Source organism: Somniosus microcephalus, chromosome 6, assembly GCF_052327205.1.
Source record: "Somniosus microcephalus isolate GS21.2 chromosome 6, FLI_Smic_1.0, whole genome shotgun sequence".
NCBI lineage: Eukaryota > Metazoa > Chordata > Chondrichthyes > Squaliformes > Somniosidae > Somniosus > Somniosus microcephalus.
Genome location: NC_140992.1, coordinates 47604654 through 47628351, shown reverse-complemented (window position 1 = coordinate 47628351; position 23698 = coordinate 47604654). Strand labels below are relative to the sequence as shown.

Sequence of the window (23698 nt, the reverse complement as noted above, 5' to 3'; positions counted from 1 at the left end):
TTTATCCGGGGCGCTAAAAGTAGCGCCTCAGCGAAGTTAACGCCCCAAATGGGGTGCTACTCAATTTTTAGCCCTTTTATGTTTAAATAATTTTAAAAGAATTATTTTAATGTTTATTTAAACTCTTACATTGGTAAAAGAAGGCCTTATGCCTGCTTTTCCCAGGAGTAAGAGTTTCAGGGCATTCACTAGGCAGTAGTTGGGCAAATAGCCCAACTCTCCACCAGCAAATGTCCATTTCCCGGGGATGCGGTGGATCTGTCGAGCTGAAACTTAACATCGCAAGTTCTGGGTTTTTGCGCACGTACATTGCACGCGGAAACCCGGAACTTGCGGGACACTTCCGGCCGCGTACGCATACACCGTCATAGGCCCCGGAAATTAAAAACCAGAGCGTGTCAGGAAGGGGCAGAAGGTATGGAGTAAAAGGTAAAGTAATAAAAAGGGCAAAAGCAGGAACTAAGTGTCACAAAACATATTTGAAAGCTATCTGAATGCACGTAGCATTCGTAACAAAATAGACGAGTTAATGGCACAAATAACTACATATGGGTATGAGCTTGTGGCCATTACAGAAACATGGCTGCAGGGTGACAATGCCTGGGAATTAAACATACCAGGTTATTTAACGATCAGGAAGGACAGGCAGGAAGGAAGGGGAGGTGGGGTGGCTATGTTAACAAAGGAAGGAATCACTAATACAGAGAAATGATATTGGGTCAAAAGATCAGGATAATGAAACAGTTTGGGTGGAGATAAGGAATAATAAGGGGAAAAAAACACTAGTGGGCGTAGTCTATAGGCCTCCGAACAGTTGCAACTCTGTTGGACGGAGTATCAATCAGGAAATAGTTGAGGCTTGTAATAAGGGAACATCTATAATTATGGGGGATTTTAACTATCATATTAATTGGACAAATCAAATTGGGCAGGGCTGCCTTGAGGATGAGTTCATTGAGTGTATCAGGGATGGGTTTCTTGAGCAACCGACCAGGGGGCAAGCAACCTTAGATCTGGTCCTGTGTAACGAGACAGGATTAATTAAAATGTCCTAGTAAAGGATCCCCTTGGAATGAGTGACCATAACATGGTTGAATTCCATATTCAGTTAGAGGGTGAGAAGGTTGGATCTCAAACAAGCGTGCTAAGCTTGAATAAAGGAGACTATGAAGGTATGAGAGCGGAATTGAGTAGAGCAGATTGGGAAAATAGATTAAAGGGTGAGACGATACATGATCAGTGGTGTACATTTAAGGAGTTATTTTACAACTTCCAAAAAATATATATTCCACTGAGAAGAAAAGGGTGTAAAAGAAAAGACAGCCATCCGTGGCTAAGTAAAGAAATTAAGGATAGTATTCGACTAAAAACAAGGGCATATAAGGTAGCCAAATCTAGTGGGAGGATAGAGGATTGGGAAAACTTTAAAAGACAGCAAAAAATAACAAAAAGATTGATTAAGAAAGGGAAGATAGATTATGAAAGTAAATTAGCAAAAAATATAAAAACAGATAGTAAGAGTTTTTATAGTTATATAAAAAGAAAAAGGGTGGCTAAAGTAAATGTTGGTCCCTTAGAGGATGAGACCAGGAAATTAATGGTGGGAAATATGGAGATGGCAAAAACACTGAATTGAATATTTTGTATCAGTCTTTACAGTAGAGGACACTAAGAATATCCCAACACTGGACAAACAGGGGGCTATAGGGGGGGAGGAGCTAAACACGATCAAAATCACTAAGGAAGTGGTACTCGGTAAAATAATGGGACTCAAGGCGGATAAATCACCTGGACCTGATGGCTTACATCCTAGGGTCTTGAGGGAAGTGGCGGTAGGGATTGTGGATGCATTGGTAATAATTTTCCAAAACTCCCTGGACTCAGCAAAGGTCCCGGCAGACTGGAAAACTGCTAATGTAACACCCTTATTTAAAAAGGGCAGTAGACAGAAGGCTGGAAACTATAGACCGGTTAGCCTAACATCTGTGGTAGGTAAAATATTGGAGTCCATTATTAAGGAGACAGTAACAGGACATTTGGATAATCATAATTTAATAGGACAAAGTCAGCATGGTTTTATGAAGGGGAAGTCATGTTTGACAAATTTGCTGGAGTTCTTTGAGGAAGTAACATATAGGGTGGATAAAGGGGAACCAGTGGACGTAGTGTATTTAGACTTCCAAAAGGCATTTGACAAGGTGCCACACAAAAGATTATTGCTTAAGATAAAAAATCACGGGATTGGGGGTAATATTCTGGCATGGATAGAGGATTGGCTATCTAACAGAAGGCAGAGAGTTGGGATAAATGGTTCATTCTCAGACTGGCAATCAGTAACTAGTGGTGTTCCACAGGGGTCAGTGCTGGGTCCCCAACTCTTTACAATCTATATTAACGATTTGGAGGAGGGGACCGAGTGTAACATATCAAAGTTTGCAGATGATACTAAGATGGGGGGGAAAGTAGTGAGTGAGGAGGACATAAAAAACCTGCAAGGGGACATAGACAGGCCAAGTAAGTGGGCAGAGATTTGGCAGATGGAATACAATACTGGAAAGTGTGAGGTTATGCACTTTGGCAGGAAAAATCGTAGAGCAAGTTATTATCTTAATGGCAAGAAACTGGAAAGTACTGAAGTACAAAGGGATCTGGGGGTCCTGGTGCACGAAACTCAAAAGGTTAGTATGCAGGTGCAGCAGTGATTAAGAAGGCCAATGGAATGTTGGCTTTCATTGCTAGGGGGATAGAATATAAAAATAGAGAGGTATTGCTTCAGTTGTACAAGGTATTGGTGAGACCGCACCTGGAATACTGCATACCGTTTTGGTGTCCATACTTAAGAAAAGACATACTTGCTCTCGAGTCAGTACAAAGAAGGTTCACTTGGTTAATCCCGGGGATAAGGGGATGGACATATGAGGAGAGGTTGAGTAGATTGGGACTCTACTCATTGGAGTTCAGAAGAATGAGAGGCGATCTTATTGAAACATATAAGATTGTGAAGGGGTTGGATCGGGTGGATGCGATGATGGGTGAAACTAGAACTAGGGGGCATAGTCTTAGAATAAGGGGCTGCTCTTTCAAAACTGAGATGAGGAGGAACTACTTCACTCAGAGGGTGGTAGTTCCATGGAATATGCTGCCCCAAAAAGCTGTAGAAGCTACATCATTACATAAATTTAAAACAGAAATAGACAGTTTCCTAGAAGTAAAGGGAATTAAGGGTTACGGGGAGCGGGCAGGAATTTGGACATGAGTCTAGGTTCAGATCGGACATGGCCCTGTGGGTAGCGGAGCGGGCCCAGTGGCCGTGTAGCCTGATCCTGCTCCTATTTCGTGTGTCTAATTCTGTTAGATTCAGGAGATGGTTCTGGGATAGTAGATTGGCGGTTAGGATCAGATCAGCCATGATCTTACTGAATGGCGGAGCAGGCTCGAGGAGCCGATTGGCCTACTCCTGCTCCTATTTCTTATGTTCTTATGTTCTTAAAATCCGGACCATTCTTTCCCAAGATCTCAAAACTGGAATCCTTACTTCCCTCAGCCTTTCCTTTCTTTTAGAATCATCAGGCTTTTTAAAGCTCCGCGGTTGACATCACGTAAGCACCAATTCCTAATGTATTTAGTTTTCTCCTTTACTCTTACTCGTTTCAGAATTTAGTACATAGTGTTGTGCACGGTGGCCTGAGCTTGCCTTGATTTCTCAATAATTATTTTTTTTTTAAGTTAATAGGAAGTCCCATCAGTATAATGCATTTAATTGCAGTGAAAATATTTTATAATGTACATTGTTTCCACTTTTGTAATTCTTCCTGTGCATGTAAAATCGGTCAACAGCAAACGAGAATCAGAATGGTGGTCTACACGGGTCATTTATAAGAATGATGATCATTTTTCAAAGCTTGTAAAATGAATGGACTCTTGTAGGTTTGAAAGGTTTTACCTGTTTATCAATGCTAATTGTTAATTGGAACAGAAGTAAACTACTGGTGAATTTATGCTGCTTTTTAGAATGCGGAAATGCATAAATGACTTGTTCTCTGGAACTTTGCAGAAGTTCAAAACCTATCTCTTCTCTGAACCCTTCCCTCCCTGTTTCAAAAATAGCAGCAATGGTACTGAAAACTGAAACTTTTCCTGCAGCCTCAATATATGAACATGGCGACCTTGACTTCACAGTCAGGTTTGCATTAAATGGAAACTGAAATTGTCCATTGTCGACAAAAATGTGACCTGTGAAATGTATTTGATATCAATTGAGCCAATTTATTTTAGATTATAGCCTCATGATCCATATCATTTTAAGAAGTATACCATATGTTTTGATGAGATTTGTGTAGTAGCTACTTGCTGTGTCACTTCATGTACTGCACCCCCCTGATAGGACGTCCTGAGTAATTTTGAAATCATGCCAAATGCTCTCCCTGCCTCACACTTTTTGGATAGTTCCCAACAAAAACATTTTGACCTGGGCTTGCTGCACATATTTAACGCCTCACAATTAGGGAGATTTCCTTTTACTTAAAGGGGAATGTAACTAAATGGGCAAGTACACCAGATGAGTGCCAGTCAGATAAAATTTTTGTTTAATTTGTTTTCCAAATAATCCCATTCATAGGTTCCTCCATGTAGATCTGCATTCATTGATTTCATCAATGTAATGGACGACCTAGGGCGATATTAGCCATAGAGATACTCTTGGATGCATCTGCTCCTTATCATTAGTGTGATTTGAACCAATTGCAAGCCTTATTTTTTCATAGATACATAGAAGATAGGAGCAGGAGTAGGCCATTTGGCCCTTCGAGCCTGCTCCGCCATTCAATGCGATCATGGCTGATCATCCAAATTCAGTACCCAGTCCCTGCCTTCTCCCCATATCCCTTGATCCCTTTAGCCTTAAGAAATATATCCAACTCTTTCTTGAATATACTTAATGAACTGGCCTCCACCGCCCTCTGTGGCAGAGAATTCCACAGGTTCACCACTCTCTGGGTGAAGAAATTCCTCCTCATTTCAGTCCTAAATGGCTTACCCCTTATCCTTAGACTATGACCCCTGGTTCTGGACTCCCCGGCCATCAGAAACATCCTTCCTGCATCTAGTCTGTCCAGGCCTGACAGAATTTTATAGGTTTCAATGAGATCCCCTCTCAATCTTCTAAACCCCAGTGAGTATAAGCCCAATCGACACAATCTCTCCTCATACGTCATTCCTGCCATCCCAGGTATCAGCCTGGTGAATCTTCGCTGCACTCCTTCCATGGCAAGAACGTCCTTCCTCAGGTAAGGCGACCAAAACTGCACACAATTCTCAAGGTGTGGTCTCACCAAGGCCCTGTACAACTGCAGCAAGACATCCTTGTTCTTGTACTCGAACCCTCTTGCTACGAAGGCCAACATACCATTTGCCTTCTTAACCGCCTGCTGCACCTGCATGCTTACCTTCAGCGACTGGTGTACAAGAACACCCAGGTCTCTTTGCACTTCCCCTTCTCCCAATCTATTACCATTCAAATAATCTGCCTTCCTATTTTTGCCACCAAAGTGGATAATCTCACATTTATCCACATTATTGGGCAGAAACATGGCAAATGCACTATCACCCAACCTGTCCAAATCGTGCTGGAGTTTCACGACATCCTCCTCACAGCATACCCTCCCACCCAGCTTTGTGTCGTCTGTAAATTTGGAGATATTACATCCAATTCCCTCGTCCAGATCATTAATATATATTGTGAACAGCTGGGGTCCTAGGACCGATCCTTGTGGTACCCCACTAGTCACTGCCTGCCACTCGGAAAACGACCCGTTTATTCCAACTCTTTGCTTTCTGTCCGCCAACCAGTTCTCTATCCAAGTCAATACCTTGCCCCCAATCCCATGTGCCTTAATTTTGCACGATAATCTCTTAGTTTCAGTTTCTTCTTGAATATAACATGCCCATGCCTTTGAATTACAGCTTTAAATTGTATTTTATAGCTGTATTTGTATTGCATTCTTTAAATAATTACCTAATTTATTCCATAAGTGTCTCTTTATAAAAAAAAAAAAAAAAAAAATCTTTTAACTGACTTTCTCAGTAATATTTCCTTCAATTTGACTATTTTCTTAGTCTTGTTTTACAACAGTTATTCTGTTTACCGTGATCATTTCTACAGACATTGTTGTACTTGTGGAAAATATAGATTACTGCTGTCTTCATGTGAACGTGAATCTAAATAAAATAAAAATGCAATGTCATTTTGCATGTTGCAGATGAATTGTTTTAGAAAATATTCTACTGACTACAATGATGAATAATTTGCTTAATTAAAGCTACACACCTGTTTGTCATGACTCGATACTGTAAGTGTAAACAGTGGCCAAAATCAAATACCCCTGTATTGAGTTGTATTGAAAAGCTCCAAATTGGCAGTCTAATCATTGTTTTGGTTTTCAGGAACGGTGGAATTTATCATGGATTCTCAGCATAATTTCTATTTCATGGAAATGAACACGAGACTGCAGGTGGAGCACCCAGTCACTGAGATGATAACAGGAACTGATCTTGTTGAATGGCAGCTTCGGGTGGGTGAGAACAGTTGTTTCCCATGATTTACATTCTATTAGGCTTAAGCATGTAGGTCAAGACTACAATAAAGCTGAGGGAAATAGTAGTTAAATGTTTTGGCCTCAAACCACAACTACATTAATCTGCCTGGACATGTTCTAAAATATCTGACGGTTTCCAATTTCACTCTGTTGCTTTGTAGTTAAAGGGTATCGTCCTTTCGGTATAGTGTGATCTTCTTCTTAGGCAGTCCCTCGGAATCGAGGATGACTTGCTTCCACATTAAAAATGAGTTCGCAGGTGACTGATGAGTCCAATACGGGACCTACAGTCTCTGTCACAGGTGGGGCAAGATTCTTTATAACGTTTTAATCAGCTGTGGGCATGGTGGTATCAAGTGCTCAAAGACGTCACGACACCTTGAAGAGCTGGACTTGAAAGAAAAAAAAATGTAAGAGCTAAGTGAGGAAACTGCGTGCGTGTGCTGTAACAAGTCGTAGCATACGCATTTCTCCAGGAGCCATTTCAGTAAAGTGTGTCACAGTAGCTGATAAGGAAATGCATCCAATGCAGATTGCTGCAAAATAAACTTTTTTCTTGCCACTTTCACACCAATCCCTTCATCACAAAGCATGACAATCCAGATCACTGGAAGGGCCGTGATGACATCTCATGTTCACGTGTCTAGTGTTACATTTTCTAACTGCTATGCAGTTTTGCATCTATTCCAAATAAAAATATTTTTAACTGTGTAACAAATAAAATTCCCATGTGTATGGATGTAAACTATGTAATTATTTTAAATTGTGAAGTAGCAAGTTCTGTATACCATAAAACAGCCAAAAGACCATCAGTGTTTAATTGTTTCACCCCACTTTAAAGGTGACTATTAAATAAATGTAAAATAACTTTATATGTATCCCACCTTGTAACAGTGGTGCAAATAGACTACAAAGTCAGGAATACTACAGAAATGGGATTATCACACTGCTCAAGACACCTCCCTACTCTGGGATAAAACTTGTGCCCTTTGTGTTGTACTTGATGTCGCTGATTTGAATTTTCACTTTTCGATGCACTATCGAATTTAGTTAACTAAATTTAATTTAGAGCAGAAATTGAATTTGAGAGGCTTGGATCTTGGGGCAAGATCTTGGGCATATGCTAAAATTTTGTACTGAAATTAATTTAAGACACCGTATATAGGAATGAGGGATGTTTGCTAGTGACAGTTGCTTGCCTTACACTAGTGAGAGCTCTGGCAGTCTCTCGAGAGTTTTTAAAAATTATTATTATTTGTTTTTGGGATGTGTAGTTGCCAGGGAAGGTGAGGGTGACCCTTCTTCATAACAATTGGTTTTACAACTGGGTAGTTTGCTGGGCTACTTCAGAAGGCATTCACGTGGTGTGGGATTGGAGTCACCTGTGGGTCAGACCAGGTAAGGGCGACGGGTTCCCTTCCCTGCAGGCCATTAGTGAAGCAGTTGGATTTTTAATGATGAAATTGCGGTTTTTACAAGTTACCACATTTATTCAATTGAGTTTCACAACTTGCCATGGATTTGAACCCATGACCTCTAGATTGCTAGTCAGTACTATAGCCACTACACTACTGTACCCTTGAAGGAATGTTGAGTGAAAGAAAACATAGTAAGGAATTAATTCTGTGGGGACACGGTGCATCTTTAATGTGTGCATACAGAAGCACTGTATGCTGCCTTATGTGTATGAAATGGGAATCCTCTGAGTAGTGAAATTGCTAATCCTGCCTATGGAATGAAAATAAATTGATGTTTTTTTTCTTTAAACTTCAGGTTGCTGCTGGAGAGAAGCTTCCTATGACACAGGAAGAACTCTCAGTCAAAGGCCATGCATTTGAAGCAAGAATTTATGCAGAAGACCCCAGTAATAACTTTATGCCAGGAGCAGGGCCTTTGCTGCATCTGTCAACACCAGTACCAGATGCTTTTACAAGAATTGAGACTGGAGTCAGGCAAGGTATTGGAGCTATGCCAGATAATAGAACCTTTTAAGTTCATTTTAAATAAAAAAAAAAATTTCAAAGTAGATATTCATATCTTTGCATCATTTTTTTTCAGGTGATGAAGTCTCTGTGCATTACGACCCTATGATTGCTAAGTTGGTGGTTTGGGGAGACGACCGTACAGCGGCATTAAATAGATTAAAATATTGCTTGCGTCAGTACAGTGTAAGTATTCAGACGGTTCATGTTTTTAAAAACTGGATTTGGCATTGTATGATCAATCAGTGCTGAAGACACATCAAAAGGTTGTATGAAGGCTACATAGTTATTGGTACAATTTAGTTCACCTCCACTTAGGGAAGGTAATCTGCTGTGAGGAGCCATAAATACAAACTCATTTGTTCACTTTAGGGTTTTAAAAGTAGGACTAGGAATAACTTTAGCACAAAACTAAACCCAGATAAATTGCATCTCTTTGTCGTCATTTAGTACCAATTAGTTACAACTTTTTCCCTCCTCCTTGCTCGATAGCAGCAACTCGTGGTAGGGTATGATCCCTGAAGTATGCCAGTCTATATTACCAGAAAGCACAGAACAATATTCCAAAGAATGATTAGGGCCAGTGTGAAGCAGATTTTGGCAACCACACATTTTCCCTTATTCCATGAAGGTATGAAAGAGAGACCAGTGTGCTAGTAACTAGTTTGATCCCAAGTTTCTTGAACTTGTGCCTAATTTGCTAAATTCTACCATGTGATATAGACTTGATTTATTATTTAACTTTTCTAATGCCTCTGAATATTAAATTGTGGTTAAAAAAAAATTTAAACGAATGAATCGTGACCCAAAAAAATGTTCATATACATTTCACTTTTTTACTGATGTACATACCGGTGCTGTTCTACATTCTTTGCAAAATCAGTCTGTTCTTCACAGTTGTAGACCTTCATAAAGAACAAAGACCTACTAATGTTACAAAATACAAAGCTGACTGCTTTTTGTGGCTTCAGGAATGTATTGTAGAGTTGTTGCCAGTTTGATGTTAATTCCAGATCAGCATGATTTGTATTGTGTGTTATTACTGACAGTTTGCCATTAGAAAATTAGAGAGCATCTGATGAGTTGACAACTAGTAGGATATTCATATTATTCAGCTGGAGGATCTTTACTTGATCGATTAAGCAAAAATGCTTTTGTGTAAGTAGAACCATTGATGCCTATTGGACAGTCTTGGGAGGAAGTGTTTATTTGGGAAAGTATATAAGCGTATTAGATGCTGAGAAAGTGGACTGGTGGGGAGACTGGGAACTCATAAATAGAAATGGAAAGAAAGTATTTCAAAACTGATGGAGTAACTGAACTAGGAGGAAGGGAGGCTGTAATGGATACAGAGTGGGGAAAAAAGCTAAAAAGACAATAAAATGTGAAATTCCATATTGGCTACTATGTTGCTTGTTCCAGTATGGAAAAGTGTACTAATACTGAGCCTGTGTACCTATTGGATTTAACAAATAACAGAAAATGGGTAAATAATTATAGATATATATTTTTATAATCAAAGTGAATAAGTGCAAGGAGTTTTTCGTTTTCTGTAACATTCATCCACTCCGCGCCTCCCCCACCACCCTCTCTCAGTTTTCACCTGTATTACAGGAAAAGATCCAGACCAACCCCGAATGTGGATTTTCTAGTTCTCATTTGGATTTGACTTAAATATAAATAAAAACAAACAAACCATCTAATGCAAATCTTGATGGACTCAAATAGGTTGAGACTGACCTTAAGCTTTGCAGATTAATATCTTACTGTACAGATCAAAGCACTGTCTTCCTTTGTTTCTGTTATTCGTGTTGGAACAGACGTAGAAGTTGGAAGAATGTCACTTGACCTCTTTATAAGAACATATAAGAATTAGGAGCAGGAGTGCGCAATCCGGCCCCTCGAGCCTGCTCCGCCGTTCAATAAGATCATGGCTGATCTACGACCTCAACACCACTTTCCTGCCCTATCCCCAAATCCCTTGATTCCCCATGAGTCCAAAAATCTATCTATCTCAACTCTGCATATATTCAATGACTGAGCATCCACAGCCCTTTGGGGCAGAGATTCCAAAGATTCACAACCCTCTGAGTGAAGAAGTTCCTCCTCGTCTCAGTCTTAAAAGGCCGACCCCTTATCCTGAGACTATGCCCCCCTAGTTCTGGACTCTCCAGCCAAGGGAAACTATCTCTCAGCACCTACCCTGTCAATCCCCCTCAGAATCGTATATGTTTCAAAGAGATCTCCTTTCATTCTTCTAAATTCCAAAGAGTATAGGCCTAATCTATTCAATCTCTCAACAGCATTATTAAGGAATTAGTCCTTCTATGTTCTCCTTTTTTCTGTTTTTTTTTCATTCATATTTTAAAACTAGAAGTAACATCTACAAAAAAATATTGCTTTTATCCATGTAAACTAGTTCTGTTTGATCAAAAATATCATTGCTGTTAGTTTTGATCCAGAGAGAAACTCCAACTGAGAATGTGGTCATTCACTTTTCCCTATTAATATATGAATGACAAATTGGAAGTTCTGGATACAGAAGTCCATATAATGCTGATTGCTTCTGTGTTGTGACAGATTGTAGGTTTAAACACCAACATAGATTTCTTGCTCAACCTGGCTACTCATCCTGAATTTGAGGCTGGAAATGTGCACACAAATTTTATCCCTCAGCACTATGATGGACTGTTCCCAGCAAAGGAAGCGACTAGTAAAGAGGAGCTATGTCAGGCAGCACTTGCTCTAATACTGCATGAAAGGATTCAGACAAACTCTTTCAAAGCACTTTCACATGGTAAGAACTCCTTGTAATCTACCTATACACTAACATACTAAAAACACTCGTGTTCTTCTATTTGATTTTTTCTGAATTATTTTGCAGATCCATTTTCTCCATTTGCAAACAGTAGTGGGAGAAGGTTAAATATTCTATACAGCAGAAATCTTGTATTGCTTGATGGACAGAATAGTAAGTACTATATAGCCAGCACAACTGTGGGGCATAGTTTCTTTACTCTTAGCTCTTGAATTGTTGCTTTTGCTGGTAATTTTCAAATGGTTCTGCTCCCTAGTGATAGACAGAAGTAATAAAATAGTAATTTACAGTAATAAAGCTTTATTGCTATAGAATTAATCCTATGGTAATAATACTTAAAACACAATTTCACATTATAAAAATTAAACACTACCTGCACTTTCCCAGCCATTTTTCTCCTAGTCTCTCCATGCATTTTTGAAGTATTAACTTTAATTTTATTCTGTGACTATTCTAACCCTTTCTTACTTTTTTTGAAGTTTGAAGTCATTTGCTTACAACCTTCTGCCTCCCTCTTCCCAGTATCCATTTAGAAGTGGAGACAACTCTTTTTTTTTTAAAGAAAAGCTATCTTCAATTACTTTAATGGTGTAGACTACAACCCTTTCTCATTCATAAGACAGACTTTTTAAACCGAATCAGTGCCCATCCATAATAGCATTAATTGTAGAATTCACAGCAGAAACTAACAGTTGAAATAAGGAAAGGTACAGCACCAAATTTAGAAGAAATAAGAAAAAATATTTAGTGACTATTTGCAAAAGATTAACTAGGTGCATGTGTACCACAGCCAACAAAAAACTGCCGTGTACAACTGTGCTCCATTTTGAATGCATGGTACAGGAAACTTTGGTTTATCTGGAGGTTATATGTCCGGAATACTCGATCTAACAGCAAAAATCAGGAGCCGTTTTCTATATTTTTTTTAGTTCTCGTTGCTTTTTTTTTCCCCAGTTAAGCACTGCAAGGTCTGTAGCTATAGCAACAGCTTCAGCTACAGACGCTTGCAGCTGCAGCCGACTGTTTTGAAGCTGTTACTAAGCAACAGGGTTTGTTGATTCACATGGAGCTTCTCAGTTCTGTATGTTTAAACATTAACTCTGGTATGTCCGGCACTTTTGATGTTACGGCACCAGCTCAGTCCCGTCAGTGCCGGATATCAGAAAGTTTCCTGTACCACAAAGCAATGTAATGTGACAGTATTTTGTTTGCTTTTGCTCTAATATCTGGAATGCTGTACAGTGCAGCAAAGTATGCCACACAGTAAGAGAACATACAAAACACCCAGAAAAAGAGCCAGCAACCTTTTTACAAAATGTAAGATATATGACCACAGGACGATAAAAACAGAAAATCCTGGAAATACTCAGCAGGGCAGGCAGCATTTGTGGAGAGAGAAATGGAGTTAACATTTCAGGCCAATGACCTTTCATCAGAACTGGAAAAGGTTAGAGAAATAACAGGTTTTAAGCAAGTACAGAGGCAGGGAAAGAGGGGAGGGGAGGAAAGAACATAAGAATTAGGAGCAGGAGTAGGCCATACGGCCCCTCGAGCCTGCTCCGCTATACGGCCCCTCGAGCCTGTTCCGCCTTTCAATAAGATCATGGCTGATCTTCGACCTCAACTCCACTTTCCCACCCAATCTCCATATCCATTGATTCCCCTAGAGTCCAAAAGTCTATCTATTTCGGCCTTGAATATACGCAACAATTCAGCATCCACAGCCCTTTGGGGTAGAGAATTCCAAAGATTCACAACCTTTGAGTGGAGAAATTCCTTCTCATCTCAGTCTTAAATGGCCGACCCCTTATCCTGAGACTATGCCCCCTAGCTCTAGACTCTCCAGCCAGGGAAAACAACCTTTCAGCATCTACCCTGTCAATCACATTCAGAATCTTACATGTTTCAATGAGATCACCTCTCTTCTAAATTCCAGAGCGTATAGGCCCAATCTACTCCATCTCTTCTCATAGGACAACCCTCTAATCGCAGGAATCAGTCTAGTGAACCTTCATTGCACTGCAAACCAAAGGGAAGCTCTGTGATAGGGTGGAAGGCAGGAGAGATTAAATGACAAAATGGATGATGGTGCAAGGTGAAAGGAGATGGTAATGGAACATGTAAAGAAACAAAAGATGGGTCTAGAGGAGGTATAAATGGGAGCATCAGAATCATCAACAGCTGCAGTCTGGAAAAAATGGGGGCCGAGGTTATGATCTGTAATTGTTGAACTCATTGAGTCCGGAAGGCTGTAAAGTGCCTAATAGAAAGATGAGGTGCTGTTCCTCGAGCTTACATTGAGCTTCATTGGAACAGTGTAGGAGGCCAAGGACAGTAAGGTCAGAGTGGGAGTGGAGCGGAGAATTAAAATGACGGGCGACCGGAAGCTCAGGGTCACGCTTGCGGACTGAACAGAGAAGTTCTGCAAAGCGGTCACCCAATCTGCATTTGTTCTCCCCATTGTAGAGGAGACCGCATCGTGAGCAGCGAATACAGTATACTAAATTGAAGGAAGTACAACTAAATCGCTGTTTCACCTGGAAGGAGTGTTTAGCGTCCTGGACGGTGGGAAGGGAGGAGGTTAAAGGACAGGTGTTGCATCTCTTGCACTTGCACGGGAAGGTGCCCTGGGAAGTGGAGGGGTATTGGGGGTGATTGAGGAGTGGACCAGGGTGTCACAGAGGGACCGGCCCCATCGGAATGCTGGGAGGGGAGGGGAAGATGTGTTTGGTGGTGGGATCACGCTGGAGGTGGTGGAAATGGCAGAGGATGAGTGGTGGAGTGGAAGGTGAGGACAAGGGGAACCCTGTTGTGGTTCTGGGAGGGAGGGGAGGGGGTGAGAGCAGAAGTGCAGGATATGAAACGAACACAGTCGAAGGCCCTGTCAACCACGGTGGAGGGGAATCCTCGGTTGAGGAAAAAGGAAGACATGTTGGAAGCACCGGTATGCAAGGTGGCATCGTCAGAGCAGATGCAACTGAGGAACTGGGGGAATGGAATAGAGTCCTTACAGGAAGTGAGATGGGAGGAAGTGTTCCATGACCACAGGACATAGTGTGTTTCTTAACAAGTGCACACTCACACACTGAAAGTTTATGTTTCATTTTTTTAAAGTAAATTATATCTTAAATATTACTAAGCTGATGAAACAAATGCAAAAACCAACGTATAACTTTTAAATTGTTCCATTACACAAAGACCTGGTGTGAAAAACCTCTTGCTGTTCACAGCAGAATCTTCAGGAAGAAGATGAAGTGCACACCTCAAAAGTCATAATCAAAATGCCCTACTACAAACAGGAAAGCAGAACCTAAAAGTGTAGCACTTTACTAGAAAAAAAATCTCTGCCTTCATGTGCATTGGTTCAAAACATGTCATTTTAAGTTGCATTAACACTGCAGTGTATAATACTTGTGTTTGTTTCTTCCCTCTTTCTCCCCCGCCCCCCCCCCAAAAAAATAAAAAGAGGTGAATATTGATGTTACATATAACTATGATGGGACTTATAGTGTTCAGGTAAGCTTATAATCAGAATTTCTTTTAATATATTGGGGGAAAAATTCAGTATCGCCCCTTTTGGGGCGCCATTATCGGCTGTGCGCAAAGTTTAGCGCCTGGCGCTAATTATCGCCTCCGACGGCAAACTTGGCTTTTATCGCCCCTGGAGGTGATTGGAGCGCTAAATCAGGCGCTTCACACCTGTCTTAAGGCGCAAAGGCCGAGGAGCGAGGCGCTACCTCAGAGCGCTGGCGAAGCAAGGAAGGGCAAATCAAAATGAACCTGCAAAGTGCTGCTCAGTACCCAAAACTCCTTCACACAGCATTAAATCTCTCCAGAAGTCTCTCTCTCTCAGAATGCGTGGTGCAAAAATGTCACCAACAAAATAAGGCAGGAAGCGGTCACCTTTAAATAGCGCTCCCCCACTCCCTTTCTGACAGCATAACGCTCCCCTCAACCTGTCGTTGCTAGCGGCAGGCGGTAAGGCAGGGGGCGCCCTCAATATCTGTTCCGGGGCGTTGCGCACTCGACTGACGTCATGATCTGCCGGCGCAGGAGATCGTGGCGGTACTGTTTAGCGTCGCCGCAAAAGGTCTAGTTAATTTCGCGAGCGGCGCAAACACCGCCGTGCCCGGGCACTAGTTGCTTTGCGCCCCATTAGCGCCCTCTTAAGGCGCTAACGGGAGGCGCAAACAACTGAATTTTTCCCCCATTAAGTTAGACACAGAATTTGTTTTTCCTGTGGAAGATTCAAATACATCTTTCTCTTTGCAGTTATCCATACCATTTTTATTTTTTTAATTGACTATTTCTTATCTTATGGTTTTCTCCCCTTTGTCCTCCCATACTAAAGATGGTGACTGATGATGGGGTGTAGTTTCAGGGCTAGTGGTAACATCTGGTACCTCATCCACGTAGCTATTGTTTAGGTGTGTACTTGGACAGTGTGCATTGGCAGACCTTCTGTCCTGCCATTAGAGCCATACCTAATCATGCACTCACCTGGCATCCACACGTGGACTTCCTGTTGAGGCCAGTTGTATATCCCCACCGACACGTAACTGATATCCACTAATACAGTGCAAACAAAGAGTGGACCTGGGATCTTCCGGCTTTATATAGCTTAGTGCCACAGCAGGTGTGCATTTACCCAGTGAAACATTGGGTAGTTTCCCAAGATGTTTTATCTATAGTTTGTTGCATGATAATTATTCAAAGAATAGAGTCAATTATTTTTCTGCTGTTTTCATGTTTTCTTTCATTCTTTTTGTATTGATCATTTTTATTTTCTTGTAGAATTGATACTAATTCATGCAACAAAAGTTAACTGGGAGCATGTTTTAGACAAATCAGGAAAACTTAAGTTATATCTCCTCTCCTAAGAGTTTATTAGTTAGTCCCGTGTACCAAATGCAATTTAAAATAAATAATTTTAAAATTACAATGGATTCTGATTTTTTTTTTGTTAAAATTGTTTGCTATGTAACTAGAGTAAGATCTATGATGTATGTATACCTGAAGAAAATCAATACTATATTAAGGACACTGGCAACAGTCTAACATAACTATTCTGCTGTTAGCTGCTAAATTTGACAGACGCATGTATTAACCTTCCTTTCAAAATCAAAAATTGATGGCTGTGAGCAACAAAATAGGATGATTTTTGTACTTTATTTTATGATTTTAGATGGATAGGGTAAATCTGATAAATCATGCCGTGAGAGCTGCAGCAGCAGCCATAGAACCATATCACAGAAGGAGGCTATTTGGCCCATCATATCTTGATGGCTCTTTGCTAGAACAATCCAAAACTAATTCCACTGTTCTGCACTCTCCACATAACCCTATGTTTGCCTCAGTCGAATGGCTTCTGCCTATCCTTTCACCATCACAATATGAGAAAGAACGAACATTCTAGGGTAATCTTGGTATTCCAGATAAATATGTTGTTGCACTATGTTAATTCAGTAAAACTACTACAATAGTTGTAATTGGTGTATCAGTCCAATTCGGAGGAACTTTAGAGCCTAGATTTATAATTAAAGTTTTGATTCTACCTCAGATTGATGGACAGGTATTCCATGTATTTGGAGAACTGAATACAGAGGGAGATACTACATACCTGAAGTGTTCAGTCAATGGGTTGGCTTCCAAACCTAAACTAGTTATCACAGACAACAGCATTCACCTGTTTTCAATGGTAAGTTTCATTCCTGTATTAGGTACAAGCAATGCAATTCATCATTCTAAATATGACCATGTAACAAATGTTTGATCTTTGTTTTAGGAAGGTGCTGTGCAAGTTAATAGCCCTGTGCCAAAGTATTTGGTTGGAACTGATACCTCTGGGTCTGGTGGAGGAGCAGTGGCACCAATGACTGGAACTATTGAAAAGGTAACATTTTGATTTTGAATCAATGATTCTTAATATGTTCTTTAGGTGCCACTTGATGAAAAAGACCAGATTACTATCCAGTGACTGTTTCAGGAAGGTACACGTGCATAGACATTGAGTGAGAACAGGATTAGGATCACCTGTGATGCCCTCCACAGTGAACAGCCTGAGAAAATGTATTTCTTAGGCTTAGAGATAAAGAATGACCACTTAGATGACACATCTGAGGGTTCCCGTTCAACTAATCCCCATTATGAGTTGGCGCATTCAGGAGACGCAAGATATAACTATATCAACAACTTGCATTTATGTAGTGCCTTTAATGTAGTAGAACGTCCCAAGGTGCTTCACATGAGCATTATCAAACAAAATTTGACACCAGGCCACGTAAGGAGGTAGTGGGCTTGGTCAAAGAGGTGGGTTTTAAGGAGCGTCTTAAAGGAGGAAAGAGAGGCGGAGTGGTTTATGGAGGGAATTCCAGAGCTTAGGGTCTCGGCAGCTGAACCTTAAAATCGAGGCATTGCTCAACTGGGAGCCAATGAAGGTCAGCGAGCACAGGGATGATGGGTGAATGGGACTTGGTGCGAGTTAGGATATGGGCAGCAGAATTTTGGATGAGCTTAAGTTTACGGAGGGTGGCGAGGAGTGCGTTGGAATAATCAAGTCTAGAGGTAACAAAGGCATGGATGAGGGTTTCGGCAGCAAATGAGGCGGGGTGGAGTAGGGTGATGTTACGGTGGTGGAAGTAGGCGATCTTTGTGATGGTGCAGATATGTGGTCGGAAGGTCATCTCCGGGTCAAATACGACACCAAGGTTGCGAATGCAGGGAAAGTAAAGGAAGAACTGCTTTTCTACACCATTTTTAATTTTGATCAGAGTTATGGATTGTATGCAAGTCCCTGGATTGTATGCAAGTCCCAGAATTGAAGCCCACTATCGAGTGACATTAGCACACACATGCTTTGTAGGGAACGAGTTTGTCAATTTTAGTGGAGCGAAGGAGAACCAGCAAAGTGTGGATATGTTGCCCTTTCACACAAAGCTTTGATTATTCTCTTATATCTCTTATTGTGCTAGCTCTCTCACCATCTTTGACGTATGAGGAGAGATTGGGTCGATTAGGCTTATATTCGCTAGAGTTTAGAAGAATGAGAGGGGATCTCATTGAAACTTTTAAAATCCAACAGGAGTAGACAGACTAGATGCAGGAAGGATGTTCCCGATGGCGGGGGAGTCCAGAACCAGGGGTCACAGTCTAAAGATAAGGGGTAAGCCATTTAGGACTGAGATGAGGGGGAATTTCTTCACCCAGAGAGTGGTGAACCTGTGGAATTTTCTACCACAAAAGGCAGTTGAGGCAAATTCATTAAATATATTCAAAAAGGAGTTAGATATATTTCTTAAGGCTAAAGGGATCAAGGGATATGAGGAGAAAGCAGGGACAGGGTACTGAATTTGGATGATCAGCCATGATCTCATTAAATGGCGGAACAGGCTCGAGGGGCCAAATGGCCTACTCCTGCTCCTATCTTCTATGTTTCTATGTTTAAAACTTTCCTCAAAAACTATTTCTTTGATCTTGACTTTGGTTACCTTCCATAACTTCACCCTTACTCTTTTTTTAATATATTTGTCATCAGGATTTGGGTGGTGCTGGCAAGGCTGCATTTGTTCCCCTTCCCTAGTTGCCTAGAGAGCATTAGTCAACCACATTGTGTGAACAAGAGTCACGTGTAGGCCAGACTGAGTCGGTTTTGCAGGTTACCTTCCCTGAAGGACATTAGTGAGCCAGTTGGGTTATTACAGCAATCCAATAGCTTTCATGGTCATTTTTTTTTCTGGTCCTGTTTAGTGTTCACCACTCTTCCTATAAAATGCCTTGGGACATTTCATTAATTGAAGTGTCCTATACAAATATTAGTTGTTGTTAGCTAATGGATTAGTTTGATGATTTGCTGGGATATTTGTTGCTGTACTACTCAACCCCTGCCTCTTGTTGAGATTAGGTTGGAATGGGGACGAAAGAAGAATTAGTACAAATTAAAAATTACAAAGTTTAAAAAACTTTCAGAAATGTTGTGGTCTACATTGCTAATTCTGGTTTAAGGAATAACATTTATATTATAAAGACTTGTATTACATAAAATACTGACATTTAGTGGGGTGCTGGCTACTAAATACTTAAGAGCCACAGACTAACTGACACAAATCTGCATAAAAATGCAGATAAAAGGCTTTAGTGATCATAAACAATTGGATAAATATGTTATTTCAGTAATTTCATTAACAACAATATTGTATTTGTTTAGAAGCAGTTGGAATTTTTGCCTTTACCTTTCTCTTGAATTACTGTGTTCCCACGTGGCCTTTTTATGTCGTAAAGAGTTCTATTAATTGCCACTGTAGCAACAGAAGGATATTGTGTCGATGCCCAGTGACAGCACATTACATAAAGGTCACCCTGAACTTGGGTTCTTGCCTTATATCTAAACGCTTAACCCAATGGGGAAAAAACCTTTAAAAGATAAGGCTAGTTACTGTTAAGTTGCAAGAGAAATTAGGGACAGTGACAGATTTTCTCTTTTAACTTGAATCTGAATAGTATGGGTGGATTTCTGTTAATGTTGGTACTCTTAATGCCTGCCAACATGAAAAAGAAAATTGTATCAATTAAAAAAAAAAAAATGACTTAAATATCTGGTGTATCTAAAAAATATTCTTCTAATTTTAGCACATTCACTGATTACTGTCATCCACTTAATTACTACTGAGTGCCACTAGTATTTTGGCAGCCAGTATGGTGGTCATGCTTACATTAGCAGGTCTACCAAGTATTGTGTAACTTCACCAGAAATTGAAATATACATAATGGCCGGAATTTTCTGAAGTCCGTGCGGGCGCGATTGGAGGCAGGTCAGCTGGGAAATTTGAAAAAAGTTGCAGCGGTTCCGGAACCTGCCGTCATCCCGTCCCCACGCACATTTCCCTTGGGTGCGTTTCCAGGTGCGGCAGCGACCCGACTGGCAGAGGCGGGCGACCTAATTCAAATCATTAACCGGTTAGTTGTCAGACCCTTATGAGCCTTTTTCAGCCTAGCTTTTGAATTTCCCTGGCTGCCCACGGGATTCATGCAGCTCGGGAACCGTGTCTGTCAGGCTGAAGTGGGAGCTGAGTGGCCAGTGCTCCAGCTGATTAGATGACAGCATGAAATGTACTATAAAACCTCCCACCTCACAGCTGATCACTTTCCACAGGCAGAAGTTGTTGCTGGCTGCATTCCCAGCACACATTTAGCTTTCTACAGGCTGCAAGTGCTTCCAGCAAAGTCGCCATCCAGTCTCACCTCATTGGTACAACCTTATCACTCCATTGACCGCTTGCTCCTCTGATCTCTACTTGACCTGCCATCTATTCCATCAACATGGGTGCTGTTTATACTGTGTCACCTTGGTCCTCAGAATCGGACCACGATCAGCCCCAACACCAGCAGCCCAGGCACACCAGCAGCACCAACAACAACACCACCAACCTTCTCCTCAACCACCTGATGCTGTACAGGACAGAGGGCATCAGCACAGGGCTGCACCACGCCGGAAGCGATACCCCCAACACAGGGTATATAGGCAGAGGATGAGCTTCCTCAACATGACAGAGCAGCAGAGCCAAAGGAGGCTCAGGCTATCGCGCCAGGTCATCAGACATTTACACATTACAGGAGCAAGACCTGCAGCCCAGAGGAGCGGGTGGACACTCCTTACCAGCAGCTGTCAAAGTCATCAGTGCCCTCAACTTCTTCACCTCAGGCTCCTTCCAGGGATCTGCAGCAGACATTTGCGGCATCTCGCAGTCGGCCACCCACAGATGCACCACACAGGTCACCAATGCCCTGTTTGACAAGTCAGCCAATTATATCAACTTTGCCACTGATAAAGCCAGTGTTACTGAGCGGGCGCTCGGCTTTGCCGCTTTGGCTGGCTTCCCATAGGGGCAGGGTGTCATAAACTGCACACATGTGGCCATCAGGGCACCCCATCATCACCCAGGAGTCTTTGTCAACTGCAAGGGCTTCCACTCCCTCAATGTGCAGCTGGTCTGCAACCATAGGAAGAACATCATGCATGTGTGTGCCAAATTCCCTGGCAGCTGCCATGACTCTTTTTTGTCCTTCGCCAGTCCATCCTCCCTCAGCTTTTCACAACTCCAAACAGACTTTCCAGCTGGCTGCTTGGAGACAAGGGCTCTCCACTGAAGACGTGGCTCGTGATGCCCTTGAGTTGGCCAAGTACTGTGGCCGAGGTGAGATATAATGAAAGCCACATTTCCACCAGATGTGTCATAGTGCAGACAATAGGCATGCTCAAAATGCACTTCAGATGCATTGACAGATTTGGAGGAGCCCTTCAGTGCACACTAGCAACGGTCTCCAGAATCATCGTGGTCTGCTGCGCCCTGCACAACATAGCGCAGCAGCGAGGGTTACCACTGCCTGAGGAGCAAGGCTCTGAGCGCACAGCCTCTTCAGAGGAGAAAGAGGAGGAGCATTAGCTGGAAGACGAGCAGGAGCTGGAGGAACCTGCGGGCCAGATCCCACCAGCACCCGAGTACATTGCTGCCAGGGATGGCCTCATCATTTCCTGATTTACTTAACTTTACGCAGTACACCCATATGGCTGCGCCAGACTGGCACCACCCCACAGCAACACCATAAAGGATCCCTACAATAACCAAACCATTCCTTTCACACTGACCACCATTGCTGGAGGTTCCGTTATGTCTCACCAGTTACTGCAACTCACTCAGCCACTTCCAAAGGTGCACACAAATGTGTCCAAGACGGGAAAGTGGTGAAAATAAAGATTTTAATGGTTGACAATACATTAACGGAAACTTGCCATTAACATTGACTAAAACACCCAAGTGGCTACCCTTGTGAATCTACTTGTGTGTCAACTTTCTCTTCCATGTCTTTCTACGAGCTGCTACCCCTGTGGTTTCAGCAGAGGTAGAGGCAGCCTGCTCACTTCCCTGCTGCGACTGCGTAGACACTTTTGGCGGACGTCCTCTGGGTTTTGAAGCCTGTGCTGGCCCTGCCAAAGTCTGCTCCTCCTGCAACTGTGCAGGGGCAGACTCTGCCAACGCAATCCAAGGAGGCATCTGGGGCTCTGACTGGGGGTGGCAACGGGGGAGAAGTGTATGGGCCACCTGCACTTCTCTGTTAGCAAGGAGCTGGAGAGCACCTTGCTGCACATCAGTGGGGCCATGAGGACCCACGTCTACACTGACATCCCACCTAGATAGGTCTATGAACCCCTGCCATCTATGCTCCATAGATAGCCATCTATTCTCCATAGAGACCATGTGCTCCCGTGAGTGGCGCATTAGCTGCTTCATGCAGGTGGCCATCCCATCCCTGGAAGAGCCTACAGTCACCATCACCTGCGATATGCCGGTCATGTTGGAGATGGACTCCTCCGTTATCTGAACATTTGCAGACATCGCGCTCGTAAAACCTGTCAAAGCCTCCTGCACTTCTTGCTGCACCTCCAGGATTGCCCTCTTTCTGGATGGCCCCCGAGGCTCAGCGTCTGCATGCAACTGAGCAGAGCTGGGAGTGTCCTGCACCCTCCAGCGAGGAGTCTCCACTGCTGCCCCTGTCTCCACCATCTGCTCTTGCTCACTTGTAACTTGTGACGGACCCGGTGACAACACTACTGTATCTCGCGTGGGACCCACCGAGGTGTGCGTCTCTATGCTGGTGCTGGGTGCGCTCATGTCTGGTGATGCTGCGCCCTCAGAGGCTGGAGGCTCCTCTGAGGCGTCGTCTTGCTCTTCCTCCTGGACAGTGGTGGGGGGGCACTTGATTACATAGGATATACAGCACAGAAACAGGCCATTCGGCCCAACCAGTCTATGCCGGTGTTTATGCTCCACTCGCGCCTCCTCCCGTCTTTCCTCATCTAACCCTATCATCATAACCCTCTATTCCCTTCTCCCTCATATGCTTATCTAATCGCCCCTTAAATGCATCTATACTATTCGCTTCAACCACTCCCTGTGGTAGTAAGTTCTACATTCTCACCACTCTCTAGGTAAAGAAGTTTCTTCTGAATTCCCTATTTGATTTTTTTGGTGACTATCTTATATTGATGGTCTCTAGTTTTGCTCTTCCCCAAAAGTGGAAACACTCTCTCTCTATCTACTCTATCAAAACCTTTCATGATTTTAAAGACCTCTATTAGGTCACCCCTCTGCCTTCTCTTTTCAAAAGAAATGAGACCCAGCCTGTTCTTCCTTTCCTGATACATATACCCTCGCATTTCTGCTATCATCCTTGTAAATCTTCTCTGCACCCTCTCCAGTGCCTCCACATCTTTTCTATAATATGGTGACCAGAATTGTACGGAGTACTCC

At 42.3% G+C, this 23698-nt stretch overlaps 1 protein-coding gene across 1 annotated transcript in view; it reads left to right on the top strand.

Annotated features, from left to right (window-relative positions):
• Positions 1-23698, top strand: part of mccc1 (methylcrotonyl-CoA carboxylase subunit) — a 60793-nt gene that overhangs the window by 27583 nt on the left and 9512 nt on the right. Inside the window, exons 10-17 of the mRNA XM_085990146.1 lie at positions 6442-6569; positions 8367-8550; positions 8652-8761; positions 11156-11372; positions 11460-11546; positions 14860-14909; positions 16954-17091; positions 17179-17286. Of these exons, the coding sequence (XP_085846272.1) occupies positions 6442-6569; positions 8367-8550; positions 8652-8761; positions 11156-11372; positions 11460-11546; positions 14860-14909; positions 16954-17091; positions 17179-17286 (1022 nt within the window). The remainder of the gene's footprint in view (positions 1-6441; positions 6570-8366; positions 8551-8651; positions 8762-11155; positions 11373-11459; positions 11547-14859; positions 14910-16953; positions 17092-17178; positions 17287-23698) is intronic.